General features: G+C 32.6%; 3 protein-coding genes and 1 long non-coding RNA gene across 4 annotated transcripts in view; all 4 read right to left on the bottom strand.

The window, feature by feature from the left end:
* Nucleotides 1-654, bottom strand: part of LOC111388200 (flavin-containing monooxygenase FMO GS-OX-like 2) — a gene marked incomplete at its 3' end in the record, with an annotated part of 4,086 nt that extends 3,432 nt beyond the window's left edge. Inside the window, exon 1 of the mRNA XM_023012887.1 lies at nt 651-654. Within this exon, the coding sequence (XP_022868655.1) occupies nt 651-654 (4 nt within the window). The remainder of the gene's footprint in view (nt 1-650) is intronic.
* Nucleotides 655-1,990: 1,336 nt separating this feature from the next.
* On the bottom strand, nt 1,991-2,642 carry LOC111388203. Its single transcript, XM_023012889.1, has 2 exons — nt 2,504-2,642; nt 1,991-2,419 (listed from the first exon to the last, which is right to left on the bottom strand). Exons 1-2 carry the CDS (start codon nt 2,627-2,629, stop codon nt 2,129-2,131), a joined length of 417 nt encoding a protein of 138 aa, XP_022868657.1. The 5' UTR covers nt 2,630-2,642; the 3' UTR covers nt 1,991-2,128.
* Nucleotides 2,643-8,186: 5,544 nt separating this feature from the next.
* On the bottom strand, nt 8,187-9,477 carry LOC111388201. The gene is made up of 4 exons (XR_002701521.1): nt 9,266-9,477; nt 9,035-9,159; nt 8,334-8,480; nt 8,187-8,198 (listed from the first exon to the last, which is right to left on the bottom strand). It is a non-coding gene; the product is annotated as an uncharacterized LOC111388201 (long non-coding RNA).
* A 2,082-nt stretch (nt 9,478-11,559) lies between these two features.
* On the bottom strand, nt 11,560-12,350 carry LOC111388202. The gene is made up of 2 exons (XM_023012888.1): nt 12,080-12,350; nt 11,560-11,995 (listed from the first exon to the last, which is right to left on the bottom strand). Exons 1-2 carry the CDS (start codon nt 12,203-12,205, stop codon nt 11,705-11,707), a joined length of 417 nt encoding a protein of 138 aa, XP_022868656.1. The 5' UTR covers nt 12,206-12,350; the 3' UTR covers nt 11,560-11,704.
* Between the last annotated feature and the right edge of the window lie 4,243 nt (nt 12,351-16,593).

Here is a 16,593-nt window from a genome sequence, read left to right on the forward strand (position 1 = left end):
GCGCGGGGTTATGTGCCCTCGGACCATGTCAAGAGGTCAGAGTGCAAAAAGGGTCGAGTCGAGCTGTTCAGTTTGCTCGCCATCGGGCTTGGTTCGATTAATCACGTGAGTCGACTCGTGTTAGCTTGTAGATCGAGTTGAGTGCAAGCCAACTCACTTTACCAAATTGTGGCTTGACATTACTTTTTACACATTTTGTAGGACTTGCTATTATTTATCTTATTTTCCTCCTTATAAATCATGTATAAAAATTCCAAATAGATGCTTATTAATGATAGTAATTTCGTCGCAGTATTTGGCACCAGTTTGAACTCTATTAAATTAAGATTCTGGGAACAAAAAAAGTATTTTAGAATAGTGATTATTTTTTAAAAATGTGTGACTAAATTTTTTTTTTTTAAATTAAGTTTACGTGTAACATTGTTTTATGAAAAAATATATAATTGAAAATGAATTTTGGAAAAATACATTTATTGAAAAAATGGAAGAGAATATAGGTTGATGTATTTTCCTACATAGATAGATTTCATTGTGCACTTATTGTATTAATTGCTACACTGGCTGGACAAAGATTTGAACTTGCGCTGTTAATACAAAAATCATGTTACTGAATACGATTTTTAACATAATAAGTTGTTAAGTAACAATACCCATTAGATCATTTCCCTATATATAGATCAGTATACAAACTGCTCAAATGAGCAATTGCTCAATCTTTCTAGAGCTTAAACTATTTAAATTTTATTATCAATTTATTTTTTTTAAAAACCAATCACCATCTTACAATAAATGTGAATATAAAGATAAGACGAGAAATTACTGCTGCAAGCAACATAAATACCAAAAGCCATGTGACAATATGGTATCAGCTTTCAAAGCTCAACTTCCATCAACTGAAAAGTGCAAAACTCATTTAAGAAGAATCAAGTGCCATACTTCGAAATACAACATCAAATATATATGCGTGCAGAATATCATGTTGTCACATCATCAACGGACAACATATCTCCTGCTTAAACATATTTCCTGCTTACTATGGACAGAAGATCAGTTCTTTATATGAGTGGGTAATACATATATGGATTCAAGTTTAGTTAGACTATCTTTATAAAATTAAGTTGCATCATGAACTTTACGCAAAGCGCTTTCATCACTATCGTGTACCTAGGGAGTGTATTGAACACAAAATTTAAATCAATGTGTCTCACACTAGCCCATGTTCAGTAGAACTTAAAATTTTAATTTAAGTTAAAATCAACAATTAATTTTAACCACACATTTCATGATATTCACAACTTTTCAACTATATATTTCATAGACTTTTATCAAAATCTACTAAAAATTTGATTTTAATCTCACCAAACAAGGACTAAATAACAACTTTAACTTAGATAAAGATGTTCATGAGCACGTATAGATTAAAGATTGTATAACACGCAGTTTAAACTTTTAGATAAAAAGTTGTTGAGCACGTGTGCACATGCAAAGAGAGAAAGAGGCGGAGTACGTTGAGCCCCTTGTTTTAAAAATTTAGGCCGTCAAAGAGAGGACTAGGAGCCATGATGAACATGACAAAAACCTAAATAAGATTTGAGGGTTAGCTCCAACAACTTCTTGATTCTTTGACATTAATATAATAGGAAAACACGAATAGAAGGTTTTGTAGGAATGCTAATCAAATGTTTTCTTCAAAATATAATCTATTAATATACATTAAGCTCCCGTTTGAGTCCCATTATTTGATGTTACGATTTTTGGAATAGTTTTTTTTTTTTTTTTTAGAATTTGTGTTTAAAAAAGAAGAAAAAAATTTGGTTTATGTGTAATATTATTTCATTGAAAAATGTATGGTTAAAAAGAATAGAGAATAATAAATTATAAATTTAATGGGGTTCCAACGGGGGCTAATTAAGGCCCGACAAGGGCATCATGTGTGAGATGTTCATTCTATATATAATATATATACTTTTCTATACACCAGGTAAAATTTTTAGAGAAACCAATTCAAGACATGAACCATAATTAAGATTCTAGGGTTCCAAACACTTCCTTATTGCTAGTGTGTTCTCAGGTGATCATTTCTAAATATTAAGATGCAACATAGAAATCATCATTAAGAAAAAAAAGCTCAATTGTTATGCGAAGGGTGTGTATGGGGTGGTAAATAATCCAAGTTATCTACTGGTTCTTCCTCTCCCTCTTTCTTGTGAGGCAACCTCCAAGAAACAGAAGCTGCAGGCTCAGTTTGAGCAGCACCCGATACTTCTGCTTTCCGTAGACTCTTTCTGCTAGGAGCCTCAAATGGCTTTGCAGGGCTCATCTTATTATCGTCATGGTTTTTTCTTTCGGTTTTTGTAGCTTCTGGAGCTTTGGTGTCTGGTTGTATAGAAACCCTAACAAGACTCTGCGCCTCTGTGTCCTGCACAAACGAGAAATTAGGATGAGTTTGGTAATTGGTATGCTCAAGTGGATTAAATGATTAGCTCGTTAATTGAATTCAAACCTTGCGATATAGGTGATATCCTTCAACAGGCTCCTTGTTGAACACCCCAAAGTTTCGTGCTCTACATCCATGAAAAGGAGAGAACAAAAGATAAAGAACAAGAACAAGAGATTGTGTAGTCGACATCAGAAGCAAGAAATATCAGTCAAATGCAACACAAAGATGAGAAATTTGTTTGATTCACAGTGTAAGATATCGGTATATATATACTGATAATTTGAAGCTGTTATGGTATATATTTGTACCCGAAAAACAAAGGGATGAGCATTAAATGTGGAATTTGGAGGGGTTAGTGTTTGTTTTACAGAACATGCAAATGTATGGGTGATGAGAAGTAATATGGAAAATGTAGATATGGGTGGCCTCTTGTGTGTCCATTTCAATTGGGACCCAAGACATAACCCCTCCAAAGGGGAAAAGTGGAAAAAGAATTGCAGACGACACCCCTTTTACTTGTAATAGGATAGGATGAATATAACAAAGAGTATTACTCCAAAATAGAAAATTTCTCTTTATCATTTATCATTTTTAATTTTACATTGTTGAAGACAGACTTTAGATAACATTATTAACATGACATTTGACTCAAAAGATAAGATGATTAACATGTTATATGTCTTAAACTTAACATTAGTTCAAGTCTCATTGCCACATATTAATAAATAAGTTGTGCACGTATCAGTCTTATAATTGTGAACTAATTAAGTTTGCATATTATGAGACGTGTTGAAAATAAGATTTAAATGAGTATGTGTTGTCCAACTCTAACAAAGTTTTTGTAAATGAGATGGTTAACACTGCATTCAACTCAAATTTAGTAGTTTCAAATTTCACTGTCGCCTATTGTGCTAAACATGAAATTTAAAAATTGTGTGTGGCCCAACTCTAATAATTTTTATTTTTTTTTATTTACGTAAGTGAGATAGTTTCCGAGGGTATCTTACTCAAACTTAAGATTAGTTTCCAAGTGTAACTATCAATTATTTATAAGAATGAGTGTCAATCTTTTGATCGTGAAATGAATTAGGTCTGCATGCAATGAGACTTATCGAAAATAATAATTTAAAATTTGCGCATGGTCCAATTCTAACAACCATTTTTTTTTTTTTTTGACAAAAATAAGAAGGTTAACACGGTATCTAACACAAACTTAAGAATAGTTTCAAGTCTCATTATCACCTACTTATAAAAAAGTTGTACATGATTCAACTTTTTTGAGTGGAAAATTAATTAGATTCATACATTATGCAACTTGTTAAAAAAAGATTTAAATGAATAGAAGTGGTCCAACTTTAACAACTTTTTTTTTTCTAAATCAGATGATTAACACGGTATCTAACTCATTAGTTTCAAGTCTTACCGTCACCTAGTCGTAAAAAATTGTGCACGAATCAGCCTTTGAGTCATGCGAAAAACAAGGTTTAAATGAGTACATATATATATGTGGTTATGCATTTATTAGCCTTTTGATCAAGAAATGAATTAAGAGTACACTTGATGAACATGTTAAAAATAAGATTTAAATGAATACATATGCAACTCTAGCAACTTGTAAATGAGGTGGTTAAGATATACATAAGAATATGTATGATCCATCTATAACAAACTCTTCTGTATATGTTATATGTCAATGATCTCGTTTCAAATATGTTTTTAGTTGAATTGCATTTATTCATTTAAATATTATATACATAGACGATATTAGGGGATCACAATTTTTTTGTACAAAATTATATGTCAATTAATTATATATATAAGAACAAGAAGAATCAGAAACGAAGAGCCTGTTTTCACCGAGAAACCCTGTCTTTGTATTGTATGTAAAGTTTTGTGTTTAATGGATTGTGGCTCCTCAATGTTAATCAATGGCACAGCTAGAAATTTTTCATTGTAAGGTTAAAAGGTAAGTTATAGGTTTTTTGAAACAATATAGCACGTGGACTGAAACTTGAGAGATTAGAGAGTGGTGTATGGTGGCTAAATGTTAGTGACTGTCGCTGGCGTCGATGAGTTGATCTATGGTAGACATTATATTTCGATGAAATTGACACTCGAGACATTAGATATAAATGAGAAATTAACTAATGATTTTAAATTCTTGTGCTCAAAGGACAGGATGAATGAAAATTTAAATTTTGAAAAAAAAAAAACATAAATTCTTAAATTTCGTGGGATCTTTTGACCTATATGACATCATGTGGCTCCGTCACTGATGGAAACGGAGTGTAAGGTTATTCGATTCCTTCTGTGTACGTCTAAAGAACAAGTTAATATTTGAATATTCTTCTATTTTAATATTTGTTTGTCTCCCTTTTTTCAAAACTCTTTTTCTCTTTTACTCATTTTCAATAACATTCACACAATAAAATATTTTGCATCTAAATTCAATTTATTATTATTTTTAACCACACATGATCTCCAAAAATCACTATTCAAAAAATATTTTTTCCCAAAAACTCTTTTTAAAGAGAGACATGGGCATAATTTTGTAGAATGAAATCATTCATACACGCATATATTTAGAGAGGGAAGACATTACATATGTTTGCATGGCCTAATGTTCGTTATAACTCATGCAAGGGATAGCGAGGGTGCCATAACTGCCAATAACGGTCACTGCCCCCCCCCCCCCCCCACCCCATCCCCACCAAAATTTTTTTCTTTTTTTTCCCCCCCAAATCTTGTCCAATAGAATTCTTTTGTTATTTTATTTTATTTTTTTTATTTATTTTCATTTGTTTTTTCTAATATTTATTTACCCACATTGAAATTTTTATGAATTTAAGAATATGTGCACATTGATGGTATCATGTTTACCAATTTTTGGTTTGGCTAAATTTTTTTTTAAAATAAATTTTTGAGAAAAATTAATGAAATGTGTAGTTGAAAAGTTGGTAAAATTTGAGAATTCAATAAGGGTTTTTTTGATTGCGAAAATGGAATTTGGATGGAAAGAAAATGAATTTCAGGGAATTGAATTATTTAGAAATTGTTTTCCTGAAAATTGTAAATTATTGTGTTTGATTGGTATAATTTTTAACGTGGAAAATGTTGAAGTAAAAGTATTTTTTGGTGTTCGTTTGGCTTTGTTTTACATGAAAATTGTCAATTTAAGGGATATTCACTTCTACTATTGTTCCTATAATTTGTTTCCATTGCCAACAAAAAAAAGGGAAAAAAAACGATCAAAAAATCACCTATATTTTGGTATTCGTTTGACTTCGTTTTACATGAAAATTGTCAATTTCACGAATATCTTCTTTTATAATTGTTCCTAAAATTTGTTCCCATTGCCAACAATTTAAAAAAAAAAAAAGCAAAAAAAAAAGGTGGAAAACCAAAAACCACCTACCCCTAGGAAAATAAAAGGTGGAAAATCACGCTTTAAGGTATTGTACCTAGAAATTCATGAAAAATCAATTTCTTGAAAAATTTTGTCAATCAAACAGGTCAAAAGTGGAAGTTGGAATTCGAATTCCAAATTCCATGAAAAATTTCGTACAATCAAATGGGGCCTAAAGTGTGTGATTAAATATAAATTTGAGGGAAAATAAATTTTAAAAAGATTGAGACCGAACATGAACTTAATACTTAAATAATATATAACTTAATGATTTAATAGACAAGATTTTATTTCTTTTTCTGTGATTCTATTACAATTGACCTCTGTTGTTTCTAGAGTTTGAATTCACTCCTTCGAAAACAATCCGACAGAATTACCTGAATGCAAGAATTGATCAACATGATCCAAAATTGTAATTCGAGCCCACCGACTTCACGATATTTCCTTAAAATGAATTTGCTGCCTTCAATGGTGCTAAAGGCGTCCAGCAATCGTTTCCCAGGATAGAACGAATTTGCGTCTCCTACGGAAGCAGCACTGCAGTCTGTAGGAGTTCCAACGAACTCAACGAAGTGCGTTTTACTTCGAGACAATATCAGAACGAGAGAGAGGGAAATGAGATTCAAAGCACAGAAAGTTTGCAATGAAAATGGTGTGAATTTTCTGGTAGAAAGGCTGGCTATTTATAGACTTGTTCGTGGCCATTCGAACAGTCATCACCTTTCAGACAAACATCAAAAATCCGAACAGATATACTGTTCTTAAAAGTCGTGTCTGTTAAGTCGGTTAACAGTCGGCTAACAGTCGACTGTTTGGTCGGTAAACAGTCGAAACAGGCGACTGTTAAAAGAAAATAAAACACCCGAAATAAGCCAAAATTTAAATTTCATTTTGTACCCAAAAATTTGATTATTTACAATTTGGCCCAAAATTTTAAATAAATTTTGTCCAAAAAGTTAATATAATGTAAAGGTTCACCCGGACCCGCACCCGCACCGAACCGGACTCGGGCACGTGCCGTGCCGAGTCGAGCCTGTCGGTCGGACGGACGGCGGCGGGGCGCGCGTGTGGGTTTATGACCGAACCCAATAGGATATAGGTCTTTCCCCTTCCAAAGACTATTGGTACCCCTTGGGGCCCAAACCCAATTCCAAACTTCCACCTTATAAACCACACCAAAGTTTCCTAACTTTCCTATGTGGGATAAGTGTTTGGCAAATCAAATTCTTCCATAATCCTTAGTTTATGTGGGTTACTTTAACACTTAATATTTCATTCAATTTTAAATGATTTTCGATAAATAAATATAACTTCAATTTTAAATGGTTTTCGATAAATAAATATATCACGTTAATCATCTCGCGGAGTAGAACGTGAATATGCTAGGTCCCGTATTATTTAAAAGGTGGGTCCCACTGAAATTTGGGCTCAAAGTTGACCCATTAAACCATTTTTTTCCAACAATCCCCCACATGAATGAAATATGTTGGCCTTTATTCCAAACGATAACATCTGATATGTTTTTTTCAAAGAAAAAATTGAAGAAGACTGCATCGGGATAAGTAGTCAATGACTTTGAACTTTCCCTAGTAAAATCTATCGGAATTCCTTAGCCAATCAGTAGCAAGTTGTTTTGAACAATCAGCCGTTTATGGAAACCTAGATAATAGAAATCACACAGTTTTTCTTCGAACACAGTTGGTTCTCACGTTTGTGTCCTTTTGGCCTTGGACACCTCCTGGTTCATGAGTGATTTTTAGAGAATTCATGTTTACCTAATTCTCTTAGAAGCGGCCCCTTCTCACTCACATAGGTGATTTCCATAAAGAGTATTCTGCTATACTCCACTTGAACAAATCAAGATATAGAAATCATTAAAAGCGTATCTTAACCTATTTCGCGGCAGCTGGGCACTGGCTCATCATAGGAATGGGTAGAAGTAAAATCTTCCCAGTGCATACTAAGTTTTTCACAGTTCGGTTGTCCCATTGAACCTAGATCTTGGGATCTCCAGTCAACTAGGTTGGGTTGCCACCATGAAAACTTTTGATTATTTTATTAGTTTTAATCCCATCCCCTTCGATGAACTTTCGACTTGCTCTCTTGTTAAACTTTTAGTTAGCGGATCCGCAATATTCTCTTTTGATTTCACATACTCTATAGAGATAATGCCTGTAGAGAGCAATTGTCTAACAGTATTGTGTCTACGACGTATATGTCGAGATTTACCGTTGTACATTGTATTTTGTGCCCTTCCAATTGCTGATTGACTATCGCAATGGATGCATATAGCAGGCACTGGTTTTATCCAACATGGAATATCTTCTAGAAAGTTTCGTAGCTTGTTTCACGCTGAAGAAAAGTACAACAGAAAGGAAAAAATGAAAAGTTCCTTACAAATTCATGCAAAATGAAATGAGAATGAACAACACATTAAAAATCCGCACTCTAATTATGACCCTACAAATAATAAAAACTGCACATTACCTTGCACTTGTATCATGAATAATGCTGGTTGCTATTTCAGGCAAGTAGGATGGAACAGAGGCTGACATACTCTTCAACTTCATTTGCTACCGCAATGAGGCCTCTATTAACTTCTGTTGTTCGAACAAATACATCTCTCAATCAATCCTGACCATAATCCAATATTTAAGCAACATTTAAAGAATATATAGAATCATAATGCAAAAAAATTTCTAACCAATAAAGTATAAACAACCCTATCCCCTTCCCCAATTAAATCAATTCAATTAGAAATGTTGCCTGACTGCAACTATTTTATAGTAACCTTAAGCATATTAAGCATAAAGTTCCGCATTGCTTAAATAAGAAAACAAACATACACGACTTGGTATTTCAAGACTCAATATAATAAAACGGTTACTATAAAGATAAAAATTACTACTGCAAAACTATAAATCATTCACGATATTTGCCTTCACTCCTAAAAGTTATATTACTACAAATTCTAATTATCCAAGACTAAATACAGCATAACAAATATTATAAAGAGAGAAATCGCTTCAGAGACATTCCAAACGTTTCGCCCAAATTTCCAATTTCAATAATAACGAAAGGAATCGCCCTTCACTCATAAAACGAATACTTCTATAAAATTCAAATTAAATACCACATCTAATGAATAAATTGACGTAAAAATAAATAAAAGAACATAATTGAAATACTTTAGCTTTGGGAAGGGCTTGTGTTTCTTCTCGCAATCTATCTTTGATTTTTTGCACCTGGAGCTCCATTCCCTTCACGGCGGAGTCGATTTCTGATAAATCACTGATGCTGCTTGCTGGGTACACTGTTAAATTAAGAATAATAACAATTATGATAAATGAACTTTGACATATGTAATGTAAATAATTAGAAACCGTTTAAAATGAAAATAAAACAATCAATTTCTTAACTGTTGCGGGCAATTACGAATTGCTGGAGCTCCACTATTCGAGTGTTGAATGAGGAAATCAGAGAGTCCAGAGAAGAGCCAGCTTGTTTCACGTCCATTTCTGTCTCTCTTCAAAGAACACAGTCTGCTCCGCTCACGTTTTATTCTCGGAGAAGACGATAGCAAATTCGAAAATCAGGGACGCCAAACATTTTGACGGGTAACAGGACAAAATCTATTTGAATCGAAAGTAATTAGATGGGTCAAGGTGAGTTGACCATCTAGAGAGCCGTAAATGTGGGTCGAACCAGGTTTGGCGCGGGGTTATGTGCCCTCGGACCATGTCAAGAGGTCAGAGTGCAAAAAGGGTCGAGTCGAGCTGTTCAGTTTGCTCGCCATTGGGCTTGGTTCGATTAATCACGTGAGTCGACTCGTGTTAGCTTGTAGACCGAGTTGAGTGCAAGCCAACTCGCTTTACCAAATTGTGGCTTGACATTACTTTTTACACATTTTGTAGGACTTGCTATTATTTATCTTATTTTCCTCCTTATAAATCATGTATAAAAATTCCAAATAGATGCTTATTAATGATAGTAATTTCGTCGCAGTATTTGGCACCAGTTTGAACTCTATTAAATTAAGATTCTGGGAACAAAAAAAGTATTTTAGAATAGTGATTATTTTTTAAAAATGTGTGACTAAATTTTTTTTTTTTAAATTAAGTTTACGTGTAACATTGTTTTATGAAAAAATATATAATTGAAAATGAATTTTGGAAAAATACATTTATTGAAAAAATGGAAGAGAACATAGGTTGATGTATTTTCCTACATAGATAGATTTCATTGTGCGCTTATTGTATTAATTGCTACACTGGCTGGACAAAGATTTGAACTTGCGCTGTTAATACAAAAATCATGTTACTGAATACGATTTTTAACATAATAAGTTGTTAAGTAACGATACCCATTAGATCATTTCTCTATATATAGATCAGTATACAAACTGCTCAAATGAGCAATTGCTCAATCTTTCTAGAGCTTAAACTATTTAAATTTTATTATCAATTTTTTTTTTTTTAAACCAATCACCATCTTACAATAAATGTGAATATAAAGATAAGACGAGAAATTACTGCTGCAAGCAACATAAATACCAAAAGCCATGTGACAATATGGTATCAACTTTCAAAGCTCAACTTCCATCAACTGAAAAGTGCAAAACTCATTTAAGAAGAATCAAGTGCCATACTTCGAAATACAACATCAAATATATATGCGTGCAGAATATCATGTTGTCACATCATCAACGGACAACATATCTCCTGCTTAAACATATTTCCTGCTTACTATGGACAGAAGATCAGTTCTTTATATGAGTGGGTAATACATATATGGATTCAAGTTTAGTTAGACTATCTTTATAAAATTAAGTTGCATCATGAACTTTACGCAAAGCGCTTTCATCACTATCGTGTACCTAGGGAGTGTATTGAACACAAAATTTAAATCAATGTGTCTCACACTAGCCCATGTTCAGTAGAACTTAAAATTTTAATTTAAGTTAAAATCAACAATTAATTTTAACCACACATTTCATGATATTCACAACTTTTCAACTATATATTTCATAGACTTTTATCAAAATCTACTAAAAATTTGATTTTAATCCCACCAAACAAGGACTAAATAACAACTTTAACTTAGATAAAGATGTTCATGAGCACGTATAGATAAAAGATTGTATAACACGCAACTTAAACTTTTAGATAAAAAGTTGTTGAGCACGTGTGCACATGCAAAGAGAGAGAGGCGGAGTACGTTGAGCCCCTTGTTTTAAAAATTTAGGCCGTCAAAGAGAGGACTAGGAGCCATGATGAACATGACAAAAACCTAAATAAGATTTGAGGGTTAGCTCCAACAACTTCTTGATTCTTTGACATTAATATAATAGGAAAACACGAATAGAAGGTTTTGTAGGAATGCTAATCAAATGTTTCATTCAAAATATAATCTATTAATATACATTAAGCTCCCGTTTGAATCCCATTATTTGATGTTACGATTCTTGGAATAGTATTTTTATTTATTTATTATTATTTTATTTTTTTTTGAGAATCTGTGGTTAAAAAAGAAGAAAAAAATTTGGTTTATATGTAACATTATTTCATTGAATAATGTATGATTAAAAAGAATAGAGAACAATATATTATAAATTTAATGGGGTTCCAACGGGGGCTAATTAAGGCCCGACAAGGGCATCATGTGTGAGATGCTCATTCTATATATAATATATATACTTTTCCATATACCAGGTAAAATGTTTAGAGAAACCAATTCAAGACATGAACCATAATTAAGATTCTAGGGTTCCAAACACTTCCTTATTGCTAGTGTGTTCTCAGGTGATCATTTCTAAATATTAAGATGCAACATAGAAATCATCATTAAGAAAAAAAAGCTCAATTGTTATGCGAAGGGTGTGTATGGGGTGGTAAATAATCCAAGTTATCTACTGGTTCTTCCTCTCCCTCTTTCTTGTGAGGCAACCTCCAAGAAACAGAAGCTGCAGGCTCAGTTTGAGCAGCACCCGATACTTCTGCTTTCCGTAGACTCTTTCTGCTAGGAGCCTCAAATGGCTTTGCAGGGCTCATCTTATTATCGTCATGGTTTTTTCTTTCGGTTTTTGTAGCTTCTGGAGCTTTGGTGTCTGGTTGTATAGAAACCCTAACAAGACTCTGCGCCTCTGTGTCCTGCACAAACGAGAAATTAGGATGAGTTTGGTAATTGGTATGCTCAAGTGGATTAAATGATTAGCTCGTTAATTGAATTCAAACCTTGCGATATAGGTGATATCCTTCAACAGGCTCCTTGTTGAACACCCCAAAGTTTCGTGCTCTACATCCATGAAAAGGAGAGAACAAAAGATAAAGAACAAGAACAAGAGATTGTGTAGTCGACATCAGAAGCAAGAAATATCAGTAAAATGCAACACAAAGATGAGAAATTTGTTTGATTCACAGTGTAAGATATCGGTATATATATACTGATAATTTGAAGCTGTTATGGTATATATTTGTACCCGAAAAACAAAGGGATGAGCATTAAATGTGGAATTTGGAGGGGTTAGTGTTTGTTTTACAGAACATGCAAATGTATGGGTGATGAGAAGTAATATGGAAAATGTAGATATGGGTGGCCTCTTGTGTGTCCATTTCAATTGGGACCCAAGACATAACCCCTCCAAAGGGGAAAAGTGGAAAAAGAATTGCAGACGACACCCCTTTTACTTGTAATAGGATAGGATGAATATAACAAAGAGTATTACTCCAAAATAGAAAATTTCTCTTTATCATTTATCATTTTTAATTTTACATTGTTGAAGACAGACTTTAGATAACATTATTAACATGACATTTGACTCAAAAGATAAGATGATTAACATGTTATATGTCTTAAACTTAACATTAGTTCAAGTCTCATTGCCACATATTAATAAATAAGTTGTGCACGTATCAGTCTTATAATTGTGAACTAATTAAGTTTGCATATTATGAGACGTGTTGAAAATAAGATTTAAATGAGTATGTGTTGTCCAACTCTAACAAAGTTTTTGTAAATGAGATGGTTAACACTGCATTCAACTCAAATTTAGTAGTTTCAAATTTCACTGTCGCCTATTGTGCTAAACATGAAATTTAAAAATTGTGTGTGGCCCAACTCTAATAATTTTTATTTTTTTTTATTTACGTAAGTGAGATAGTTTCCGAGGGTATCTTACTCAAACTTAAGATTAGTTTCCAAGTGTAACTATCAATTATTTATAAGAATGAGTGTCAATCTTTTGATCGTGAAATGAATTAGGTCTGCATGCAATGAGACTTATCGAAAATAATAATTTAAAATTTGCGCATGGTCCAATTCTAACAACCATTTTTTTTTTTTTTTGACAAAAATAAGAAGGTTAACACGGTATCTAACACAAACTTAAGAATAGTTTCAAGTCTCATTATCACCTACTTATAAAAAAGTTGTGCATGATTCAACTTTTTTGAGTGGAAAATTAATTAGGTTCATACATTATGCAACTTGTTAAAAAAAGATTTAAATGAATAGAAGTGGTCCAACTTTAACAACTTTTTTTTTTCTAAATCAGATGATTAACACGGTATCTAACTCATTAGTTTCAAGTCTTACCGTCACCTAGTCGTAAAAAATTGTGCACGAATCAGCCTTTGAGTCATGCGAAAAACAAGGTTTAAATGAGTACATATATATATGTGGTTATGCATTTATTAGCCTTTTGATCAAGAAATGAATTAAGAGTACACTTGATGAACATGTTAAAAATAAGATTTAAATGAATACGTATGCAACTCTAGCAACTTATAAATGAGATGGTTAAGATATACATAAGAATATGTATGATCCATCTATAACAAACTCTTCTGTATATGTTATATGTCAATGATCTCATTTCAAATATGTTTTTAGTTGAATTGCATTTATTCATTTAAATATTATATACATAGACGATATTAGGGGATCACAATTTTTTTGTACAAAATTATATGTCAATTAATTATATATATAAGAACAAGAAGAATCAGAAACGAAGAGCCTGTTTTCACCGAGAAACCCTGTCTTTGTATTGTATGTAAAGTTTTGTGTTTAATGGATTGTGGCTCCTCAATGTTAATCAATGGCACAGCTAGAAATTTTTCATTGTAAGGTTAAAAGGTAAGTTATAGGTTTTTTGAAACAATATAGCACGTGGACTGAAACTTGAGAGATTAAAGAGTGGTGTATGGTGGCTAAATGTTAGTGACTGTCGCTGGCGTCGATGAGTTGATCTATGGTAGACATTATATTTTGATGAAATTGACACTCGAGACATTAGATATAAATGAGAAATTAACTAATGATTTTAAATTCTTGTGCTCAAAGGACAGGATGAATGAAAATTTAAATTTTGAAAATAAAAAGAAGAAAAAAACATAAATTCTTAAATTTCGTGGGATCTTTTGACCTATATGACATCATGTGGCTCCGTCACTGATGGAAATGGAGTGTAAGGTTATTCAATTCCTTCTCTGTACATCTAAAGAACAAGTTAATAATTGAATATTCTTCTATTTTAATATTTGTTTGTCTCCTTTTTTTCGAAACTCTTTTTCTCTTTTACTCATTTTCAATCACATTCCCACAATAAAATATTTTGCATCTAAATTCAATTTATTATTATTTTTAACCACACATGATCTCCAAAAATCACTATTCAAAAAATATTTCTTCCCAAAAACTCTTTTTAAAGAGAGACATGGGCATTTTGTAGAATGAAATCATTCATACACGCATATATTTAGAGAGGGAAGACATTACATATGTTTGCATGGCCTAATGTTCGTTATAACTCATGCAAGGGACAGGGAGGGTGCCATAACTACCAATAACGGTCACTGGCCCCAAATCTTGTCTAATAGAATTTTTTTTTGTTATTTTATTTATTTATTTTTATTTTCATTTGTTTTTTTTCTAATATTTATTTATGCATTTTATTTTATTTTTTTTATTTATTTTCATTTGTTTTTTCTAATATTTATTTACCCACATTGAAATTTTTATGAATTTAAGAATATGTGCACATTGATGGTATCATGTTTACCAATTTTTGGTTTGGCTAAATTTTTTTTTAAAATAAATTTTTGAGAAAAATTAATGAAATGTGTAGTTGAAAAGTTGGTAAAATTTGAGAATTCAATAAGGGTTTTTTTTATTGCGAAAATGGAATTTGGATGGAAAGAAAATGAATTTCAGGGAATTGAATTATTTAGAAATTGTTTTCCTGGAAATTGTAAATTATTGTGTTTGATTGGTATAATTTTTCACGTGAAAAATGTTGAAGTAAAAGTATTTTTTGGTGTTCGTTTGGCTTTGTTTTACATGAAAATTGTCAATTTAAGGGATATTCACTTCTACTATTGTTCCTATAATTTGTTTCCATTGCCAACAAAAAAAAAAGGGAAAAAAACGATCAAAAAATCACCTATATTTTGGTATTCGTTTGACTTTGTTTTACATGAAAATTGTCAATTTCACGAATATCTTCTTTTATAATTGTTCCTAAAATTTGTTCCTATTGCCAACAATTTAAAAAAAAAAAAGCAAAAAAAAAGGTGGAAAACCAAAAACCACCTACCCCTAGGAAAATAAAAGGTGGAAAATCACGCTTTAAGGTATTGTACCTAGAAATTCATGAAAAATCAATTTCTTGAAAAATTTTGTCAATCAAACAGGTCAAAAGTGGAAGTTGGAATTCGAATTCCAAATTCCATGAAAAATTTCGTACAATCAAATGGGGCCTAAAGTGTGTGATTAAATATAAATTTGAGGGAAAATAAATTTTAAAAAGATTGAGACCGAACATGAACTTAATACTTAAATAATATATAACTTAATGATTTAATAGACAAGATTTTATTTCTTTTTCTGTGATTCTATTACAATTGACATCTGTTGTTTCTAGAGTTTGAATTCACTCCTTCGAAAACAATCCGACAGAATTACCTGAATGCAAGAATTGATCAACATGATCCAAAATTGTAATTCGAGCCCACCGACTTCACGATATTTCCTTAAAACGAATTTGCTGCCTTCAATGGTGCTAAAGGCGTCCAGCAATCGTTTCCCAGGATAGAACGAATTTGCGTCTCCTACGGAAGCAGCACTGCAGTCTGTAGGAGTTCCAACGAACTCAACGAAGTGCGTTTTACTTCGAGAAAATATCAGAACGAGAGAGAGGGAAATGAGATTCAAAGCACAGAAAGTTTGCAATGAAAATGGTGTGAATTTTCTGGTAGAAAGGCTGGCTATTTATAGACTTGTTCGTGGCCATTCGAACAGTCATCACCTTTCAGACAAACCTCAAAAATCCGAACAGATATACTGTTCTTAAAAGTCGTGTCTGTTAAGTCGGTTAACAGTCGACTGTTTGGTCCGAACAGACATGCTGTTTTAAAAGTCGCGTCTGTTAAGTCGGTTAACAGTCGGCTAATAGTTCACTGTTTGGTCGATAAACAGACGACTGTTAAAAGAAAATAAAACACCCGGAAGAAGCCAAAATTTAAATTTCATAATGTACCCAAGAATTTGATTATTTACAATTTGGCCCAAAATTTTAAATAAATTTTGTCCAAAAAGTTAATATAATGTAAAGGTCCACCCGGACCCGCACCCGCACCGAACCGGACTCGGGCACGTGCTCGTGCCGTGCCGAGTCGAGCCGGCCGGTCGGACGGACGGCGGCGGCGCGCGCGTGTGGGTTTATGACCGAACCCAATAGGATATAGGT

Source organism: Olea europaea, unplaced genomic scaffold (genome assembly GCF_002742605.1).
Source record: "Olea europaea var. sylvestris unplaced genomic scaffold, O_europaea_v1 scaffold4667, whole genome shotgun sequence".
In the NCBI taxonomy this organism is placed as follows: Eukaryota; Viridiplantae; Streptophyta; class Magnoliopsida; order Lamiales; family Oleaceae; genus Olea; species Olea europaea.

Excerpts from the sequence above, each read along its gene's own strand:
- LOC111388203 (XM_023012889.1), bottom strand. The coding sequence starts at position 2,629 with ATGTCGACTACACAATCTCTTGTTCTTGTTCTTTATCTTTTGTTCTCT. Across the intron at positions 2,420-2,503 it reads GATATCACCTATATCGCAAG|GACACAGAGGCGCAGAGTCT; the intron begins GTTTGAATTCAA and ends TCGTTTGTGCAG.
- LOC111388202 (XM_023012888.1), bottom strand. The coding sequence starts at position 12,205 with ATGTCGACTACACAATCTCTTGTTCTTGTTCTTTATCTTTTGTTCTCT. Across the intron at positions 11,996-12,079 it reads GATATCACCTATATCGCAAG|GACACAGAGGCGCAGAGTCT; the intron begins GTTTGAATTCAA and ends TCGTTTGTGCAG.